This window comes from Carcharhinus amblyrhynchos, unplaced genomic scaffold (genome assembly GCF_965287045.1).
Source record: "Carcharhinus amblyrhynchos unplaced genomic scaffold, sCarAmb.v2.hapA scaffold_86, whole genome shotgun sequence".
Classification (NCBI taxonomy): Eukaryota; Metazoa; Chordata; class Chondrichthyes; order Carcharhiniformes; family Carcharhinidae; genus Carcharhinus; species Carcharhinus amblyrhynchos.
In genome coordinates this window covers 506,806-528,213 of record NW_027649826.1, presented here as the reverse complement: position 1 = coordinate 528,213, position 21,408 = coordinate 506,806, and the positions used below count along the sequence as shown (strand labels likewise).

General features: G+C 44.1%; 1 protein-coding gene across 1 annotated transcript in view; it reads right to left on the bottom strand.

Annotated features, from left to right (window-relative positions):
* The window catches only part of LOC145337960 (NACHT, LRR and PYD domains-containing protein 3-like), a 46,536-nt gene that overhangs the window by 8,874 nt on the left and 16,254 nt on the right, over positions 1 to 21,408 (bottom strand). The window contains 6 exon segments of the mRNA XM_080182738.1: positions 3,069 to 3,239; positions 11,803 to 11,907; positions 12,069 to 12,179; positions 16,013 to 17,750; positions 19,671 to 19,736; positions 19,840 to 20,011. Of these exon segments, the coding sequence (XP_080038864.1) occupies positions 3,069 to 3,239; positions 11,803 to 11,907; positions 12,069 to 12,179; positions 16,013 to 17,750; positions 19,671 to 19,736; positions 19,840 to 20,011 (2,363 nt within the window).

The following is a 21,408-nucleotide window of genomic DNA, read 5'->3' as shown; positions in this document are numbered from 1 at the left end:
CACCATTTCCAACATTATCCCTGCATTCCTTGATTCACCAGCATTCTAATGGGAAACAAATACCCCTCACCTCATAAATAACTGCCCCTTATTCTCAGACTGTGTCCCAGGTTTCAGACCCTCCAGCAAGGGGAAACATCCTTTCTACATCTGGCCTACTGAACTCCGTAAAATAGTGTAGGTTTGAATACGTTCAGCTGTCATTCTTCTAAAGGTCTGAGAATAAAGTGTTTTTGTTCCTCAGAGGACAACCCATCTGTCCCTGGACCTATTTTAGTGAGCCTTCTTTACATGCCAAGTACATCTTTGCTTCAGTCAGGAGACTAAAACTGTCCACAATACTCCAGGTTGGTCTTAGCAAGGCTGCAGATAAATTACAGGAAGACATCTTTTTCCTCAACTCAAATCCTCTTAGAATAATGACTTAACATACCATTTGTTATTTTAATTGCTCTCATCTTCACTTTCAGTGCCTCATGAACAAGGACATCAAAATATCTTTATCATGGTGAATCCATCTACCATGTATATCTTTGGAGTTGTCTCAATGTCAGTTTTATTTTCTAACAAAATTAGATAACCTCATATTTTTCCACCTTGTCATCCAGCTGGCAAACATCTGTCCACTCCCTGGGCCTCTCCACATCCCCTTCAAACATCACTGCATCCTCCTCACAATTCAGATTTCCACATGGTTTTCTATTCATCACAAATTTGGAAATATTATATTTGATCCCCACATCGATATCATAGATATAGATTCTGAATAGCTGAGACCCAAACACTGATCCCTGCCGTACTCCACTAGTTAGAGGCTGTCAATCCAAAAATAACCCATTTATTCCAACTCCTTGTTTCTGTCCACTAACCAGTTCTCAATCCAAGCTGGTATATTTCACCCAATCCCATATGCTCCAATTTTCTTTAATAACCTCTTATGTGTGAATCATCCAACTGAAGAAACCCCAGTGTAGGATACACTCGGATGGAGCATTTTACCAAGATCCACTCCCCACAACATCACAATTTACTGGGGCTTATCCACCTAACCTACACATCTTGGGACAGTAAGGGCAATTTTATCATGGTGAATCCATCTACCATGCATATCTTTGGAGTGTGGGAGGAAACCGGAGCACCCAGAGGAAACACACACTGACACTGGGAGAATGGAGAAACTCCACACAGTCACCCAAGGCTGGAATTGAACCCGGGCCCGTGGCTGTGATACAACAATGCTAACCACTGTGTCACCGTGCCAGCCTTTCATAAATCCATGTTGGCTCTGTCTAATCCTGCCATTAATTTCGAAGTGTTCTGTTAACACTTCCTTTATTATAGATTATTATAGGATCTTCCATACTCTCACTGTCAGACTAATAGACCTGCAGTTGCCCGGTTTCCTGTAACCCCACATATTTACGCTGCTAATCCCCCCACCTACACATCTTGGACACTAACAGGCAATTTAGCATGGCCAATCCACCTAACCTACACATTTTTTGGACTGTGGGAGCAGCCGGTGGAACCCATACAGATACGGGGAGAACGTGAAAACTCCACAGACTGGAATGAATCCGGGTCCCTGACGCTGTGAGGCAGCAGTGCCAATCCCAGTGCCACATCTTCACTTAATCTAATACAATCCTTGAATTAGTAACAGTTGGAACACTTCTGCTGCTGTTTTTTCAAATGAAAGGAATCTATTTTTGTTGGAAACGCCACACATTTACACATCACCATGTCTAAAACAGCTTGTTTTGTGATTGGCTCTGGAACGTGCTTCTCCAAGAAACTGCTTGAATACATTCTGTGAACTAATCTTCTATTCAACTTTTGACAATCTGAGTGATTTATACAGTAAATGGAAGAACCCATAGGAACATTGACCTACAGAGGGATCTGTGTGTACAAGTCTACAGATCCCTAAAATGGTAACACAGGTGGATGAGGTGGTGAAGAAGGCAGACAGCATTGACTGGGACATCGAGTATAAAAGTTAACAAGTTATGTTACAGCTGTGTGAAACTTTAGTTGGCCACATTTGAATATTGTTTACAGTTCTGTTTGCCACAATACCAGAAGGATGGGGATGCTTTGGAGAGGATGTAAAGAAGATTCACCAGAATGTTGCCTGGTCAAGGGGGGTGAAGTTTTGAGGAGAGTTTGGATAAACACGGATTGTTTCCATTACAAAAAGGGAGGCTGAGGGGTGACCTGATGGAGGTTACACAATTATGGAAAACTTTTCACACAGAGGGTGGTGGGTGCCTTGAATGCACTGTCAATGGAGGTGATGGAAGCAGGCATGTTACCAATGTCCAACATGCATCTTTATAGATACACAAACAGGAGGTAAACAGAGGAATATAAATTGGGCAGTAAGTACTGGGTTTACATAAGGATTAAGAGTCACCGCAGGCTTGGTGGGCCGAAGGGCCTGTTACTATGTTGTGTGGCTCTTTGTTCTTCTTTGTATGTGATAAAAATCACCCGTGATTACTGCAGTTTGTTTTTACAAGACCCCATTATTATTTCCTGTGTACTGTGTCAGAGATTCTCAATATTGTTCGGGGTCTATAAATGATTCCCACAAGTGATCTTTTAACTTTGTTAATTCTTATCTCTACCCAAACTGGTTCTGCACCTTGATCATTGGAACTAAGTTCACCTCTCGCTACTGTACTGTCATCTGTTACTAACAGTGAGACTCCACCACCACGTCCTGTCCTCCATTTACTGTCATCTATTCACTGTCCCGCCTTTCACAAATCAATGGTTGCTGTGACCGGGGAGAGCTGTACACATCTGAGGAGGAGGAGAGAACCTCAGAGGGTGAACCATAACATTATTCCCCCACACCCTCAACATAAGGATCTGTGGGACTGACATCCCATTGCTCAGGGATCAGAGAGAGAAGCAACAGGAGTCAGAGGAAAAACAATTTTCCTTATTCATAACTGACACCAATAGTAATGGGCAGTGTTTTTATACAAATACCAGTGGTGAAATTATATTGTTGAATATTCAGTTATTATAAACACAATCTCACACAGTCTGCTACTTACTCCAGTTTCTGTATTTTACAGTCCGGATTCCTCAGAGCCACAGACAGCCGTTTCACTCCTGAATCTCCCAGTTTATTGTGACCCAGATACAGATCTATCAGTGAGCGGTTTGTACTGAGAGCAGAGACCAGGTCCTCGGCACAAGAATCGGTGAGATTATTACCCCAGAGACTGGAGATCAGAGAGAGAAAAATAACAGGAATCAGGGTAAATCCACAGTGTTTTTAAGAATAAGATCATTAACAATAATAATGTACACCGCGGGACATTCAAGAAACACAACTTCAGTTCATACAGAAGGCAAAATTATATTAATGCTGTAAATCTGAAATATGAATAAATATGTTGGAAACTCTCATCAGGTCAGGCAATATCTGTGAAGAGAGAAACAGATTTAGTTTCAGTTCAATCAGCTTAAATTAGAACTTGGAAGTAGCAGTGAATTAAATTGTTTGAAGTGACAGGGAGCTGGGGATGGGCGGGTGACAAGGAAAGAACAAAATGGAAGTGTCGGAGTGATTAAATGTCAAAAAGGATGATGGTGAAACAGAAAGCAGAGAACAGTACAGGCCCTTTGGCCCCCAGTGTTGTCCCGAACTATGTCCAATCCCAAGATCAGTCTATCCCACTCCCTACCATTCTGGAGTGCTCCATGTGCCTATCCAATAACCACTTGAAAGTTCCCAAAGTGTCCGACTCCACTATCACAGCAGGCAGTGCATTCCACACCCCAGCCACTCTCTGAGTGAAGAATCTACCTCGGACATTCCTCCTATATCTCCCACCATGAACCTTATAGTTATGCCCCCGAGTAACAGCTACATCCACACGAGGAAAAGAGTCTCTGACTACAGATCCTGTACCATAAAGTCCAGGTTTCCCATGTCCTCATCCTGAGATAAGGTCAGTGGCTCAGGAATGGAGTGTGTGATGGGGTTGAAGATGATGAGAGAGAAACCTTTTTCACACTGCCAGTGGTTCGGGTCTGGAATTACAGCCGGGAAGTGTGGTGGAGGGAGGCTGTATCGAAACAGTCAGAAAGGAATTAGATGATTATTTGAATAGAAACATTGAGCGAGGATACGAGAAAAAGGCTGGAGAATGACACACATTCCTAAAGCTAATTTGGTGAGCTAGTACAGACACGATGGGCCAAATGGCCTCATTGTGAACCTTAACAATTCTGTGAAGATAATGGTTGGAAATGTATCGATATTTCAGCTGGGAGTTGGTGATGTTTCCGTGTGGACAGTGTTAGTAACCATAATCCCCAATGAAATATTAATATTTCTCTCCAATAGAGACAGACAATTTGTTACATGGAGCTTCAGGGTGACAGGTCTCCTCCTCCACTCCTGAGGGAACAGAACCTCCCTCCAAACCGATATAGCCTTGAGAATTTCCAGGGAAGTGTCAGTGAATTGGGTTTAATCTGCCTTCTGCCTTTGTTCATTAACCAGGCTCCCTCACTGCTCCCTTCAGAGCCTTTAAAAGTGCTGCTGGCTGCCTTTAAATCTGGTGCCAGCTTTGCCTGAATGGGATCTTCCCCTGCAGTCAGTGGTTAAACTCTGGAATGACCAGAGCCCCGGAATAGATCACCAAACTTAAAAGAATGGGTCAAAGTACAGTAGGTGCAGTAGATGTTCATCTGTGATGAAAGAGTGTGAGAGTGTGTAAGAGGTCTGATCTGAACATATACGGACAAGGAGGCATTTGTCTTTACAGACCCAGCCTTAGACCGGTAAGAGGAGTAGCCCCCCCCCACGTGAAGATCAGGATGTTGAAATGGGTGTGGAGAAAGATGCCTGGGGTGTGATGTTCAGATGTGAGTAAGAACGAACCTGTGTGGACAGTGTTCGTAGCCACAGTCCTCAATGAAATATCTGTATTTCTCTCCAATAGAGAGAGAGACAATTTGTTCCATGGAGCTTCAGGGATAAAACTTAGTAAACGTGGGGCAATGGGAGGAGATGGGACTCCATGAACCCCACAGCCGGTACGAGGACCAAACCCTCAACATTATCATCATTCCACATCACACTCCAGACACCAAACCAACTGAACTAACCAACTCCACACAGAACCAGAACGGACACATTAATATCTGACAGGTTAGGGGAATCCGTCCACTCAGGCAGCACAGGCAGAGTCACAGAATTGTTACAGAGCAGAAGGAGGCCACTCGGCCCATTGTGTCTGCACTGACCCTCCGAATGAGCAACTCACTAAGTGTCATTCCCTCACCTTCCCCCAAAACCCTGGTCATTCCAGAGCTTAACCACTGGCTGCAGGGGAAGATCCCATTCAGGCAAAGCTGGCACCAGATTTAAAGGCAGCCAGCAGCACTTTTAAAGGCTCTGAAGGGAGCAGTGAGGGAGCCTGGTTAATGAACAAAGGCAGAAGGCAGATTAAACCCAATTCACTGACACTTCCCTGGAAATTCTCAAGGCTATATCGGTTTGGAGGGAGGTTCTGTTCCCTCAGGACTGGAGGAGGAGACCTGTCACATCAACACAAGCAAGTCTGGATAGAAACTGCCGAGGGCCAGAGCAGGCAGCACGTGGCTGCAGTGAGGCAAAAGGATCAATAACCTGGTATGTTCTGACAAGGTGAGCATTAAACTTACAGGCTGATATGTGAATAAGGATGGAAGAGAAATTGTGGAAAGAACATCTCCACCCAGACACTGGCAATGTCCAAACAGCAGCATCAATCTTCAGGAACATGTCAGCCTCTCTGTGAAGGGTTCCGGTCAGTCAGAGATGACTGCTGCACTGCCCACACTGAGTGATCATCCTGGTGGGCCCATGATGGGCAGTCTGGCAGCACCATAGGCTTGTGTGTGTCTTTGATGGGTGAGTAACAATGGAAATTTATGTGCTTGTAGAAGAGGACACAGAGCGTCAGAGAAGGAGCCAAGAGTGACAGTGTCTGGATTGTGTTATCCTTATGCCAATGGAAGATGAAGTTCTGGAGCTGGGAGACCTGGAGGCTGGGTGGGCAATCGCTGATGGTGAGATGGGTTGTGGATCCAGAGAGAGTGAGTGAGTGAGTGATGGGCACAGGAGAGACTCTGCTGCTGAGTCCAAAACCTGGGGCTTGTGTGTTCACCATTGGTCAGATGGAGCTCTGGGTTAGGGACAGTCTCCAGGACATGTTGGGATGTGCATTACCCTCTAACAATCTTCACCCTCTCACAGATCAACAGCTGTGGTGAGTGGGAGACAAGCGGCTACCTTTGATTAACAGCAGGGTTCACAGAGAGTGTTCTTTCATACTATTCCCCATAACATCCGCCAGAGCAGATACTGTCTCACACGAGTAGCAAAGGGGTTACAATCTGGCAGCACAGGACAGCACACACAAACCCGAGCAGCTGATGGAGGCAGCAATAGCTGAGTTCACTCACACTCTTGAGGGGAGAGAGCAGAGCCAGCTTGTGGAAGGTGAAATGTGACTGGAGTCTTTAACAATGCAGCAGATACTGGAGCTGCAGTGTAAGGTATTTTAACATCCGGTGGAGTTTCCAAAGGCTGTGTGTATCCATACACAAAGGATGGAGGAGTCAATCCAGACCAGCAGTGTTACCATGTCTCAGGTATGAGCACAAATAACATCCTCCACAGAGAGATTGGTGACCTTCATGGAGAGTCACATCCAGCCTATCACCCACAGGAAATACACATGAGCTGCATGTTCTCACCACCTCCAGGAGCTCTGTGGAACACGGGCTGTGGGAGGGATGGGAAAATGTGCCTGGAGTCACTGTCAGGACTTCCCAGCTGAACAGGGAGGGTCCAGTTTGCCCTGAATGGATAGAGGAGTGGCTGCCTGCAGCATTTGGGAGCTCCTCTCAGGATGCCCCTGGTGTGGGCAGTGGGTCCTCTTCTGCTCTGACTGTGACACAAGCACCTTACAAAGCTATGATGACGGAGACAACTCCAGTATCTGTGCAGAGGATTCACAGTTGGCTGGATCCTTCCAGGACTCAGGAAATCTGAGGACAAGGGCCACGGTCATTGAAATTCCCAGAGGAGAGAGATAAAGATCCTGCCTGTAACTCAGGGGAAAGTGCAGGGATGGGGGTGGTTGTCATGGTGGAGTTGCTGCCTTGGGTTTCACAGGGTTATACTTTGTTGTTACCGGTCACTTTGTTAAGTTTGTATTTTCAGTAAATTCAGAGATGGAACATCACTAAATAAATCCTTCACCATATTACTGGGTCTTTAACAGTTCACTGGGAATGTGAGATGGGAAATACAGCACTGAATGAGCTCAATACAATTCCAATGTCTTTCTTTCATGTAGTGACGGCTCCAGGGAAATTATAAAACATTCACAGAAACAGTAACAGTGCTGGAGATGGTGGGAGATTTATTACTCTGAATGGCTGTGTGAGTTAAGGTCCATGGAAAACATGTCTGTATTACTGAATCTCCATCCTCCCTGACACATATCCCATGTCCCTGGCCTGTGGTCCATGGGGTTCCTCATCATGAAGCATCTGGTCAACATTGTATTGCATCACACTTTGTTCAAAGCTTCTCCACTCTAACTCCAGGTTGTATCGAACACAGAACAACACCAGGACATTGAGACCCTCGCTGAGTATATTGAAGGGTTCCACCAGATCTATCTTTAGAATTCCTCTGGCCTGTGCAATGGTCACACAATTTGTCCTGTAGCAGCTGTTTTCTCTCTCCTCTGACGGTGTTTGGGTTACACACAGACACAATTACCCATCCCTTCAGTGGGTAGCACTGGTCTTTATTAATTATTTCAGGGGATGATGGTATCACGGGCAATGCAAACACTTGCAGCCCATCCCCAATTGCCCTTGAGGAGGTGGTGAGCCATCTTCTTAAATTCTGGACAGCATCTGGTACAAAATCTGGCAGGCTTTTTCCCAGATTGGAGACAATATCACGAGGGGCCATGAGCTTAGGGTGAGCGGGGAGAGGTATAATTTGGATGCTAGAGGGAGGTTTTTCACACAGAGGGTCGTGGGGGTACGGAATGCACTACCAAGTAAGGTGGTGGAGGCAGGCACGCTGGACTTGTTTAAGGTTTACTTAGATAGGCACATGAGTGAAACAGGGATGGAGGGTTATAGGAAACGGTTTTAAATAAGGATCAGAGCCTCGGGATGTTCCTGGAAATCTAATGTTACGTGTTGATGTTTTGTCTCTTTTACTCCACAGGTGTGTCGGTCCACCTTGTTGTCTAACAAGGGGCATGCACACGGTGGGTCGTGCATGGGCTGCTCTTGGATATACATCCAAGAGTGGCCTAGTACTTCACGTCGTTGTGTGTGCTTCAAACTGGACCAGCAGATGGGCACCATGACAGCTCAGTGACTATCACTGCTAGCTCTGCAGATACATGGATTTGGGCCGGTGTCTGTGGGAGTTTGCGCATTCTCCCTGTGGTTGCGTGGGTTTCCTCCGGGCGCTCCGGTTTCCTCCCACACCCCAAAGATGTGCTGTTAGGCTGATTGGTGTAACAAACTGTCCCTAAATTATTCTCCCCTGAATCTGGTTTCCAATGGGGGTCCCATAAGCATAGACACGGGTCAAGGGAGGTGTAGGAAAAATACATCGTTAAGATGGCGGCGCGGGCTTGTTGGGCCGAAGGGCCTGTTTCCTGTGCTGTGTTGTTCTTTGTAAAACCGTTAGGAAGGGATATCCGGGATTCTGATCCCACATCAGTGGTGGAAAAGCAATATATTCCAAGTCAGAATGGTGTGTGGTTTGGAAAGAAATCTGAAGCTGGTTGGTGTTCCATCCTTCTGATATCCTTGCCCATCTCAGTAATGGATAGTGCCTGTTTGGATGATGCTGTCTCAGGAACCTTGGTGAGCTGCTCCATTCCACCTTGTATGTGGTAAAATCCTGCCACTGTGTGTCAGTGGTAGAGACAGTCAATGTTTAATTTGGTGAATGGCCAGCTGATCCAGTGGCTCCTTTTCCCTGGATGAGCTTCTTCAGTGTTTCTGAAGCTGCATCAATCCAGCAAGATGAGCGGATTCCATCACACTGCTGACTTGTGCCTTGGGCAACAATTTGGGAGACAGGAGGTGAGTTCCTCATCTCCGAATTCCCAGACTGTGATCTACCCTTGGACCCACAGTGTTTACAGTTCAGTGTCTGTTCAATGGTCCCAGTGCGGCCCCCACCACTCAGGATGTTGATGGTCGAGGATTCAGTGATGGTGCTGCCATTCAGTGTAAAGGGAATATGGTTAGATTGTCTTCTGTTGGAGATGGTCCTTCCCTGGCATTTGTGGAGTGAAACATTACTTGCCATTTATCAGATTAAGTCTGAATGCTCTTCAGACCTTAAGACACTAGCTCTGTTGAAGAGTCATCCAGATTCGAAGGGTTCGCTGTTGTCTCTCCACAGAAGCTGTCAGGATGCTGGGATTTTCCAGCATTTTGTGTTTTGTTCAGGTCTTGCTGTTTGTGGATATGGACTGCTTCAGTATCTGAGGAATTGTGAACAGTACTGAACATTGTACAATCATTAGTGAGCATCCTCTCTCTGACCTTATAATGGAAGGAAGGACATTGATAAAGCAATTGAAGGTGGTTGGGCTTCGGACATCACCCTGAGGAACTCCTGCAGTGATGATGAGGCACTGGAAGGATTCCACATTTTCTGTTGATCAAGAGCAGACTGATGGAGTAGTAATTCACCAGATTGGATTTGCCCTGCTTTGTTTCCACATTGTGGGATAGATCCAGTGTTGTAGCTGTACTGGAACAGCTTGGCTCGGGGAATGGTTAGTTATGGAGCACAATTCTTCAGTACCATTGCTGGGGTACTGCCAGGCTGGCAGATTTTACAGTACACAGTGCCTTCAGTCATTTCTTTACCTCACATGCAGTGAATCAAACTCATATCTGTAATGCTGGGGACCTCAGGAGGAGGCTGAGATTAATCATTCTACTCAGCACTTCTGGCTGAAGGTGGCCCTGATGCTCTGGGTTCCCTCATCAGTAATGATGGAATTCTTGTGGAATGTTTATAGAATCATACAATTCCCACAGTGTAGAAGGAGGCCCTTTGGCCCATCGAGTCTTCACTAATTCTTTGAAAGAATATCATACCCAGGCCCTATCTCTGTAACTCCACATATATGACCCATTAATCCCCCTAATCTACACACCCTGAGACACCTGGGACAACTTAGCATAGCCAATCAACCGAACTTGCAGATCTCTGGACTGTGGGAGAAAATTGGAGCACCCAGAGGAAACCCGCACAGACACTGGGAGTACGTGCAAACTCTACACATGTCACCCAAGGCTGGAATTGAACCCTGGTCCCTGGCGTTATGAGGCAGCAGCGTTAACCACGGTGCCACTGGGTCGCCTAATGTAAACGGCATGTCCAACATTTGTGGCATGTCTAACTCTATTTCTGACTGGATACGGTAAGACAGTAAATCTCTAATCTGATCCATTGGTTTTGGTATGATGGAGCTCGGTCTATCATATGCTACATCCACTCTGTGGTCTGGTGGCCGTGTGCTGGAGCTTCACCAGGTTCACATCTCATTTTTAGATAAAGCCAATTCTCATTTGGTGATATATGTAAAGAAAATTAATCGTAGTATCACAGTACTGGTTGCTGGGGAAAGCCCACTGTCAGCTTCCTATAAATGAAAAGGTACAGTTCACCCCTCCTGCCTGCTTCCTATCAGGATGTGGAGATGCCAGCGTTGGACTGGGGTAAACACAGTAAGAAGTCTGACAATACCAGGTTTTAGTCCAACTGATTTATTTGATAGTAAACTCACAAGCTTTCAAGGTTTCCCTGTACGTCAGGCGAATGGAGAGTTCTGGCCTCAGACAGAGCGTATAAAGCACAGACAGTTTACAGATTACTGATCAGAATGCAAATCTTTACACCTAACCTGCTGTTCAAGCCTTAAAGTGGCCGACAATGTGAGTGGAAGGAGCCTTGATCACAGTTTAAAGAGATGTGTATTGTCTCCAGACAGTACAGTAAGTGAGAGTTTACAAACCCAGGCAAGTCATGGGGGTTACAGATAGTGCGACATGAACCCAAGATCCCTGTTGAGACTGTCCTCATGTGTGCGGAACTTGGCTATCAGTCTCTGTTCAGCGACTCTCAGATAACTTCATACCCAGCCTGCCTTTGTCTCTTTTATTTCAGGGTCTCCAACTTTGCTCCCAAGCTTATTATGTGTTTCCTAATAGCAGACAGTGTTTTTAATAACAGGAATACTGATAGCAATGGTATATTTAGTATCATTATTTGTGTTCTTAAAAACAATGTCCAATATTAATAGGGACATGATTCAGACTATTCTGCACTGTGATTATTGCCATTGCCAGCTGAGCTGTGCCTTGAACTGCTGGGCTGTAAGCTCTGGAATTCTCTTCATAACCCTCCCCACCCCCATCTCTGCATCCTCTTTTAAGATGCTCCTTAAGCTCCGTTTAATATAAATTTGAGAGTGGATCCCTCGGGATAAAACTCATCAGAATTCCATGTAGTTTGTAATCTGCCTTACCAATATACAGCAGTTTTCTATGTTTAATTAAACTGAGAAGCTGACAGACAGAAACATCTATAATCTGAATGACAAATTAAACTAAATTAAACATGTGACCAGCCATATCTGGTAATTCTATAAACATTTAATTGTTTTCTCCATCTTTTTTATTCTCATGAATGGTTTTGAGAATAATTATAAATGATTAGTTAAATCTTCCACTCCTGAATCTCTCAGTTTATTGTAACTCAGGTTCAGACACATCACTGACTGGTTTGTACTGAGAGCAGAGGTGAGAATATCTGAGGCTGTTACTCTCCAAACTGGAGATCAGAGAGAGAAAGATTTCAGGAATCAGAGTGAATCCGTGATGTTTAACATGAATACTGACAGGAATGATGTGGAATGGTTATTAATGACACTATTACTGACACTGATAATAATTTACAGTGTTATACATCCACTGATTATTAACACAATCTCACACAGTCTGATACTTACTCCAGTTTCTGTATTTCACATTCTGGATTCTTCAGAGCCGCAGACAATAGTTTCACTCCTGAATCTCCCACTTCATTGGCACCCAGACTAAATGGAGAAAGTGAGAAACACATTAAATTCAGATTAATGTTCAGCAGGAGAAATAGCTGGGTCTATCTTTGTGTCAGAAACTTAGCACCAATGGTGAACTGATTTAAGTTACGATATCTCACCCAAGTTGATCTTTCTCTACACCCTAGCTATGACTGTAACACTACATTCTGGACTCTTTCCTTTCCTTCTCTTTGTACGGTAAGCTTGGGCACTAATAAATGTGACAATAATAAAAAGTATCAAACCCTTTCTGTTGAATGGAAAATGCAATAGTCAGCATTGAAAAATGATGAACAATTCACTCTCACTGGTTTGCCTACTGGGGGAAACCACTTCTACATCTCTCAAAATATATATCTTGTTTAATTGTCCATGGGATATGGGTGTCGATGGCGAGACCAGCATTTATTTCCCACTGCTAATGGCCCCTAGAGGAGGAGATGCCCATATCCTGTGAACAAGAAAGTAATTTTAAACATGTCCCACATTCTGGTCTCATTTCCTGATCATCAGAATTACCCTCCTGAATCTCACTGACCCTGCTACGTTTCCGGAAATTCAAATCATTTCTGCTGTTACAGAAATCCAGGGTTTTATGAGAATTGTAGATTTTACGGAGAGTTAAATGGTAAAGCTGTGAGAGTGGATCCCTCTTAGTGCCTCTTAACTATTGACATTGTATCATCTATCTCAGTTTGTTGGAGTGGATGAAGGGAGGGCCAGGAGCCAGTAACCACAACCTAAAAGAGTGGGTCTATCTAATGTAGTCAAGTCTGTGGCTCCAGCCTGGAGCAGTGCTGTTAAACTTAGCTGATTGTCAGAGGGTCAGTTAATCATTTAACTACTCTGAGGTGGCCCACACTGAGTTCAAAAGGGAAATGGTGAATCTAATAGTGACATAGAGGAAAACTAAATCCATTGGTTGGTAAACAAAACATGCTGTTTGCTACTGGCTTTATATTGCTGTGAATTGGAGGAAGCAACAGAAAGGGTCAATGACGGTTCTGCTGTTGATGTGGTGTACACGGATATTCAAAAATCATCTGATGCAGTGACACAACAGACTTGTGACATAAGCTCATTAAATAAATGGGAAAGTATTAATGTGGATACAAAATTGGATGAATAAAGAGTAATGGATATTTTCCAGGCTGGAGGATGTCTGTAGTGGAGAATCCTAGCGGTCAGTATTGGGATCCTTGCTTTTCCCTGATATATATGAATGATCTCGGTGTTTACAGTCTTGAGGAAAATTTCAAAGTTTGTTAGTCACAGAAATCTTTGAGGCATCGGAAACTGTGAGGAGGGGAGCTTGGGACTGAAAAAACAGACCATGGTGGAGTGTACAGATAGGTGGCAGATTAAGTTCAATGCAGAGACGTGTGAGGTGAGACTTTCAGGAAACATGCGCATGAGGAAGCAATATAAAATAATCGGTAGAATTGTTAACGGATTGCAGGATCAGAGGGACTGGACGTATATGTACATTGACCATTGCTGTTAGCAGGGTAAGTGTAGGTAGCAGTTAATAAAGAATACAGAATCTTGGGCTTCACTGTTATGAATTAGTTTTATGTTTGTGGGTATCAGATAATAATCCCTGAGTTTAAGTTTAATTGGTGTTTCTGTGCTTGTGAGCTCAGAAAGGGCCAAAGCTTTAATTTCACTTCATGTTAAACAAAGCTGCCTGCCTGGTTTCACTTTAAACTGTCCCGGCATTTTAATTTAAGGGTTACGATACTGTAAGAGTTATCGAGGTTAAGAAAATGGTTGTTTATATTCAGAGACCCACAGTGAATAATAGAAACACTGAGTTTCAGTTGTAACCAGTTAACCCAAGAAGCAAGACGGTGTTCACAGAGGCTGCCAATAGAGACAGGACAATGCAGGGATTCAGAAAGCAGAACCCAAAAGATAAATCACCGTCAGAAACCAAGAAGGAAAAGAGGAGTGTCAGGAAGATAGAAGTCAAAGTGACAATAAAACCTGAACCTGAACAAGCTACTGCTCCTGAAGTTAAAGAGAGGAGCAGAGAGAGGCTCCCAGTTACAGACAGAGCTGCTAAATGTGGACATGGTAAAGTTTGCTCACGAGTATCCAGACATCTGATATCATCCTAAAGTTGGTGACACCTTCATACAGCCAAGAGGAGCTGTGTACTGTTGGCCTGGCTGAGTATGGAGGAATACTAAAAGGAAACATTGAAATATTGGAGGGGGATCCTTGGTGAAGGCATCTGAGAGAAAGTGTTGTTTGGGAAAGGATTCCAAAGGCTGTTTTTCCTAGAGTGAAGTTTCTGGAGCGGAAAGAAGAATCCCAGTGAGACGAGTTTTCTCATTGTTACAAACATTTGGGGGGATTTGAAGAAGAATCCACTGCAGTTACTTTGGGCGGCATCTGTCACTTGGTTTCAGAGATGGGGTAGCTGACCACGGGTGGCTTGTTGGTTTACACTGACTGTGTACTTACTGAGAACATTAAAGCATAAGATCTATTCTGTAACTTGTGTCATCCTTACAGATCTGCAGACATCTGTGAAGTTAGATGGGTGAAGTAGTGGGGCACTGTAGTTTTTTCTTTACAAAGGTTTTAGTCTTTTGTTAGAAGTTAATCAACTGCCTTGTTATTCTGTTCATCTACATTTCTAAATAATAAATAAAAGTCACGATTTACTAAGCCGGAGTTCTGCTCTTAGACCTGACTGTCCAGACATCAGCTGGGATCATAACATTGTCAATAGGGGCATAGAATACAAGAGCAAGGAGGCTGTGCCAAATCTGAAAAAAGATCTCACTGCACCGTGTCATACTTTAGGAAGGCTTAGAACACATTGGAGAGAGTACTGAAGATGTTTACAAGATTGGCTACAAGGATGTGAAACTTAAATCAGGAGGATTGATTGGAGAGGTTGTTCTCCTTGGAAGGAAGAATGCTAAGAGGAGATTTGAAATGTTCAAAATAGTGATGGTGCTGGACAGAGCAGGTAGCAAATCAACATTTGCTGTTTGGACAAGGATCAACAACATGATTTAAATTGATTTGCAAAAGATGCAAATACAGTGTGAAAAAAACTATTTTTAAACACAGTGAGTGGTTCAGGTTTTATGAGGCTGCAGTGAGAGAGAAAACTGGTGGGCTGCTGTAACCGAACAGGGAGGTTTATTTTCATAACTGCCCACTGTAAAGGTTAATACAAGACTGAACTTCCACTTCAACCCTGACTGATGTCACCGGTGATCACATGAATTATAAAGGGACACTGTCCGATATAATACACACAAACTATAATACATGAGAGGCAGCGTATAGGAAAATAATCCTGATAATAATTAGCTACAAACTGTAAGCTGTACTGAACACAGAAACAATTATTTTTCTAGCATCATACAGAATCAGATGGTTTTTGTTGGGAGAGTGAAATATTTATTTTTAAATTTTGTAGGGAGGCCTTTACACCTCTAATTATTTAAAATGTATCCCAATAACGCTTTCAATCACTCAAGGAATGTGATCATCGCTGGTGTTGCCAACATTTATTGCCCATGGCTATTTATCCACGAGAATCCGCATTCTTGAAAAGATGTAGTTTTATCAGAGAATCACAGATTTATTACAGGTTCAGAATGAGGCCAATCGGCCCATCATATCTGCAGCTGCTCTGAAATGAACATTATTACTCTGCACCATTCTCCCACACTTTCTCTGTGACCATTGGACATTGTTTCTCTCTCGACTTCCTCAACTGAACATGTCTCTGTTTTATTAGAACAAAGGAAATGGTTTTTCAACAATGAAAATATTCGCTATGAGACCAAACAAACAGTTACCTCAACTCCTGACACTTGTGCAGAACGGGTCCCAGCCGCTGGATCCCTTCACACTGAATGTAGCATCCCTGTAGATCGAGGTGTTTTATTGAATCACAGTGTCCAATGACATGAGACAGGACTGCACAGTCAATCGGGGTCAGTCGCAATCCACTAAATGAAAGTGTTTTCACAGATCCCACTGTGTTCTCAGCCAGTGCTTTATTCTGAGACTCAAACAGGTAGTGGAATGTGTTCAGGAGCTTCCGTTTCCCAGTTTCAGTCTGTGTGTCTCCAATCTGCCCTTCAACCTTCTCCTTCACCCAGTCAATCACTCGGCAGGTTGTTTGATGAGGAAATTTACCCAGAAACTCCTCCAGGGGTCGAGCTGACTGTGGGGAGGAGAGACCAGCAACAAAACGGAGAAATATCTCAAATCGCCCATCTTCCTCACTGTGGGCTTCACTGAGGAGTTTCCCGATATCCCCGGGATCTGGAGTCAGGAATTGTGTGAGTGCAGCTACAAACTCTTGGATGGTGAGGTGTGGGAATGTATAAACCACACTCTGGGCAGAATCATCTCTCTCCAAAAGTTCCATCAGGAACCCAGACAGGAACTGGGAAGGTTGTAGATTGTACTCAATCAAATCTCCATTTCCAAACACAATCTTCTTCTGGGAGACTCCTGTGTAGGCCATCTCACCAAGCTTCAGTAACACATCACGGGGGTTTTCAATCTCTCGGCCATGGTTTTTCAGAATGTTGTAAATATAGTAGGAATATAGTTGGGTGATGGTCTTGGGAACTTGCTGCTGTTTCCCGTCACTTTGAGTAAAGAAGGGACCCAGTGACAGAGCGAGGATCCAGCAGTAGGAAGGGTTGTAACACATGGTGTACAGGATCTCGTTCTCCTCCACGTGTTTGAAAACAGCTGCTGCCACCGTCTGATCTTCAAAAAACTTGTTGAAATATTCCTTCCGTTCATCACCAACAAATCCCAGGATTTCAGCCCAGACACTGATCTCAGCCTTTTCTAATAAATGTAATGCAGTAGGGCGGCTGGTCACTAGCACTGAACATCCTGGGAGCAGCTTGTGCTGTATTAAACTGTACACAATGTCAGACACTTCACACCAGCATTCAGGATCTGTGCACATGGACTGAGGTTCTGTATTTCTCCGATTGTCAGCAAAATCAATCCTGTCCTTGAATTCATCCAAACCATCGAATATAAACAGCAATCCCTCTGGGTTCTTCCAGAGCTCTCCCAGGATATTCCCAAAGTAAGGATACTGATCCAATATCAGATTCCTCAGGTTTATTCTACAGTTAATAGTGTTCAAATCCCGGAATTTAAAACTGAAGACAAATTGAAAGTGTGGGTATATTTTCCCAGTGGCCCAGTCATAAACAATCTTTTGTACCATTGTTGTTTTTCCAATTCCCGGGACTCCGCTCACTGCTGCTGAATTCCCAGATTTGGATTTTCTCTGGGAAAAGCTGCTCTGGAACAATTGATCAGTTCGGATTTTTTCCAGTTCTTTCCGGAGATGTTTCTCTCTCCATTCTTCATGGTCTCGGCCTCTTGCCAGCAGTTCATGTTCGACAAGTGTCCGATCTCGAACATTGGAAATAACCATTAGCTCAGCGTATCGATCAACCAGCTGGAAAATCTTAACCTTCTCCTTTATGAGGATAGTGTTCACTCTCAGAGTTTCAGTTTGTCCCCGGAGTGTCTCCTTGTGTTTCTGTTGGAGATCTTCAATCAGAACAGAGAGAAAATGTTAGTTGCATTAAGACACTGTCTTTGCTGATTTGAGGGATTTATTTTACAGTCAGTCAAGGTTTGAGTAGAATATAAAATTGAGTTATTGGAAACCTCATTTGACAATGATTAATTTCCACAAAGTTTCAGATTGTCATTTAATTCCAATATTTCTATAACATGTTGGGGGTGATTCTCCCAAACAGGAACCTAAATGTTGAATGTGTATAAAAACTGGAGTAAATCATGCTGGACTTTTCAGTGGGAGTTTCAGAATGAATCTCCCACAATCTGTGCACAGCAGAGTGGACGAGTGTGAATCAGATGGAAAATCAGTGAATGGAGCCTATTCCGGTTGGAGAGACCGGCAGCATCGCACTGAGTGGCCACTGTGTGTGCGATGTGTCAGCACAAAGATCAGCGCATGCATAGTGACCCCACACTGCCGGCACCCTGGTCATTAGCCCCATGAACACACCCAGGCCATCATTTCCCTCCACCCCCACACAGTCCTGACCCATCCCCCCCACCCCGACATAGGTTTCACACCCCCCAGCAGGCTGGTCCCCTCTCCCCACCCTGATGGCCAGCCCCAATCACTGTCCTCCCTCCCTCTGTCACTCAGCCAGAATGCAGAGTGGAAGTGGGACTCCCCACCCTCACTCCCACAGGCCAGATCCCCATTAGGCTCTGAACTCTTGTCACTGCTCAATACCCAGTAGACAGTGCCAAGGTGTCCTGGACATTAGGACTCTGCCCCTTTGGCAGTGCCAGGGGCCCAGGCTGGCAATGCCCAGGGTACCCCAGCCACCTCCACCCTCCTAGGGGTTTCGATGTCATCCCCTTCACTCCAGCAGGGTCTGTTCGGCAGCTCCCTACAAAATCCCGTTGGAGTGAACAACTCCTGAAGTGAGGTGGTGACAGGGCGAGAGGCTAACGGGCCTGGAAATTTCAGTGCTGGGCTCGCTAATGACTTTTAAGCAGATTCAAATGCACATTGTAATAATTTATACAGCTCCGCACTGATCTCTGGCACAGAGCTGACGGTGCCCCCTCTCGTGTCAGTATATCTTTATCTAGGAAGGAAACCAAATCTATACACAGTACTCCAGGTGTGAACCTACCAGCACCTGGTGCAGCTGCAACATAGCCTCCCTGTTTTTAAACTCCATCCGTCTATCAATGAAGGACAAAATTACATTTGAGTTCTTGCACAGTGACAGCCAGGTCCCTCTGCACAGCAGCATGCTGCAATTGTTTACCATTTAAATAATAATCCATTTTACTGTTATTCCGACCAAAATGGGTGACGTCACATTTATCAATATTGTACTCCATTTGCCAGAGCCTCGCCCACTCACTTACACTATCTATATTACATTGTAGACTTTCATCAGCCTCTGCACACTTTTCTTTGCTACTCACCCTCGTGTCATCTGCCAATTTTGACATACAACTCAAAATCATCACTGTAAATCATAAACAATTGCAGTCTCAACCCTGAGGCACACTAGTCATTGATCGCCAACCAGAAAAAAACACCCATTTACCCCCAATCTTTTCTTTCTGTTAGTTAGAACACCCAGACACACAGGAACTCTGTACTGAGATTCACACAGTACCGGGTTTCGACCGGGTGTGTACAAGACTTCAGAATTAATAGCAATTAACAGCTGGATTAAGTGAAAAGATGCATTAATCACATAATTTTGGGAAAAAAAACGAGAGATGATATGAATTGTAATTTGAAACTATGTATGGTTGAGTATTAATGATAAAACTGAATCATGCTCTACCCAATTTCCACAGTCTTTAATTTTCACTATCCCAGATTTTCACAATCTCTTAAAAAAGGCTCCAATCATTCAGATTCTCAGAAGTGAAATAGTTTATAATCTCCATTTCCTCTCTTACCTTTCAGGTTACTGGGTAATTCAGATAAACCACGTGCGATGTCCATATAATCAAACGAATCAGCACCTGTTTAAATAAATGAACTTCCATGAAAACAGCTCTGTGTAATATTACAGTGATATCGGCAGTGTTTAAATGGGAAATTGAATTCACTGTGATTTTACCGTACCAAGCTCCTGTATTTCTTTCAGTATTTTATCCAGCTTTGGGACTCCGTGACGCATTCTCACAAAGGATTCCCACATCACCCTTCGAGCCCGAGATCCTTTTCCCATCACCAGACTGAGGAGAAGTTTGGAACTGTCCACCCGGTTTCCCTTCTCCACGAGCTCGGTGACTTTCTATGAAGAATAATAATGAAGAATAATGAGACACAGAGTGAAAGATAAACACTGAGAATGAGAAGGAAAGGATCTGCTCAGTGATGGGATTTCCCAGTTGTTTTCAGCTCAGAAATCAGTCACTGGGCCAAGTCCTGATCCATAATAAACACGGACTGAAAATTCTCCTGAAATCTCCTTCCAATAATTAACAATAAACAAATGTGAATCAACTGAACTAGAAATCATGTGATTAGTTGTCTGTCCTTCAGTGTCCAACGCGATGGGACAGCACATTGACACAGTGGTTAGTGCTGCTGTTTCACAGCTCCAGGGACCTGTATTCGATTCCTGGCTTCGGTCACTGCCTGTGTGGAGTTTGCACATTCTCCTAATGTCTGTGTGAGTTTCCTCCAGATGCTCCGGTTTCCTCCCACAGTCCAAAGATGTGCAGGTTAGCTTGTTTGTGCATCTGTTCTCCTGTAACGGAGACCAGCTAAGGATGTATCAAATGCCCATTATGGCTATCCATTATGATGTCCAGCAGTGGTAGGGAAATTACTGGACAGGAATCTTCAAGACAGGATTTATTCCCACTTGGAAATAAGTGGACGTACTTGTGAAGGGGAGGCCGTGTCTCACTAACTAGATCGAGTTTTTTGAGGAAGTGACGAAGATGATTGATGAGGATAGGGCAGTGGATGTTGTCTCTATGGGCTTCAGTAAGGCCTTTGACAAGGTCCCTCATGGCAGACGGGTGCAAAAGGTGAAGATGCATGGGATCAGAGGTGAGCTGGCAAGGTGGATATTAAACTGGCTCTGTCAAAGAAGACAGAGGATTAGCAGTGGAAGGGTACCTTTCTGAAAGGAGGGCTGTGACAACTGGCGGTAGTCAGAGATCAGTGCTGGGAACTTTGCCAAATATATATAAATGATTTGGGGGAAAATGTAACTGGTTTGATTAGTAAGTTTGCTGACGAGACAAAGGTTGATGGATTTGTGGATAGCGATGAGGAACATCAGAGAATATAGCAGGATATAGATCGGTTGGAGACTTGGGTGGAGAGGTGGCAGATGGAGTTTAAATTGGACAAGTGTGAGGTAATGCATTTTTGATGTCTAATACAGAAAGGAAATACACAGTAAATGGCAGGACCCTTCGGAGTATTGATAGGCAAAGGGATCTGAGTGTACAGTTACACAGGTCACTGAAAGTGGCAATGCAGATGGAGAAGGTAATCAAGGCAGCATACGGCACACTGGCCTTTACCGCCTGGGGCACTGAGTTTAAAAATTGGCAAGTCATGTTATAGAATCTTAGCTGGAATATTGTGTTAAATTCTGGTCGCCACACTACCAGAAGGATATGGAGGTTTTGGAGAGGGTTCAGAAAAGATTGACCAGGATGTTCCCTGGTG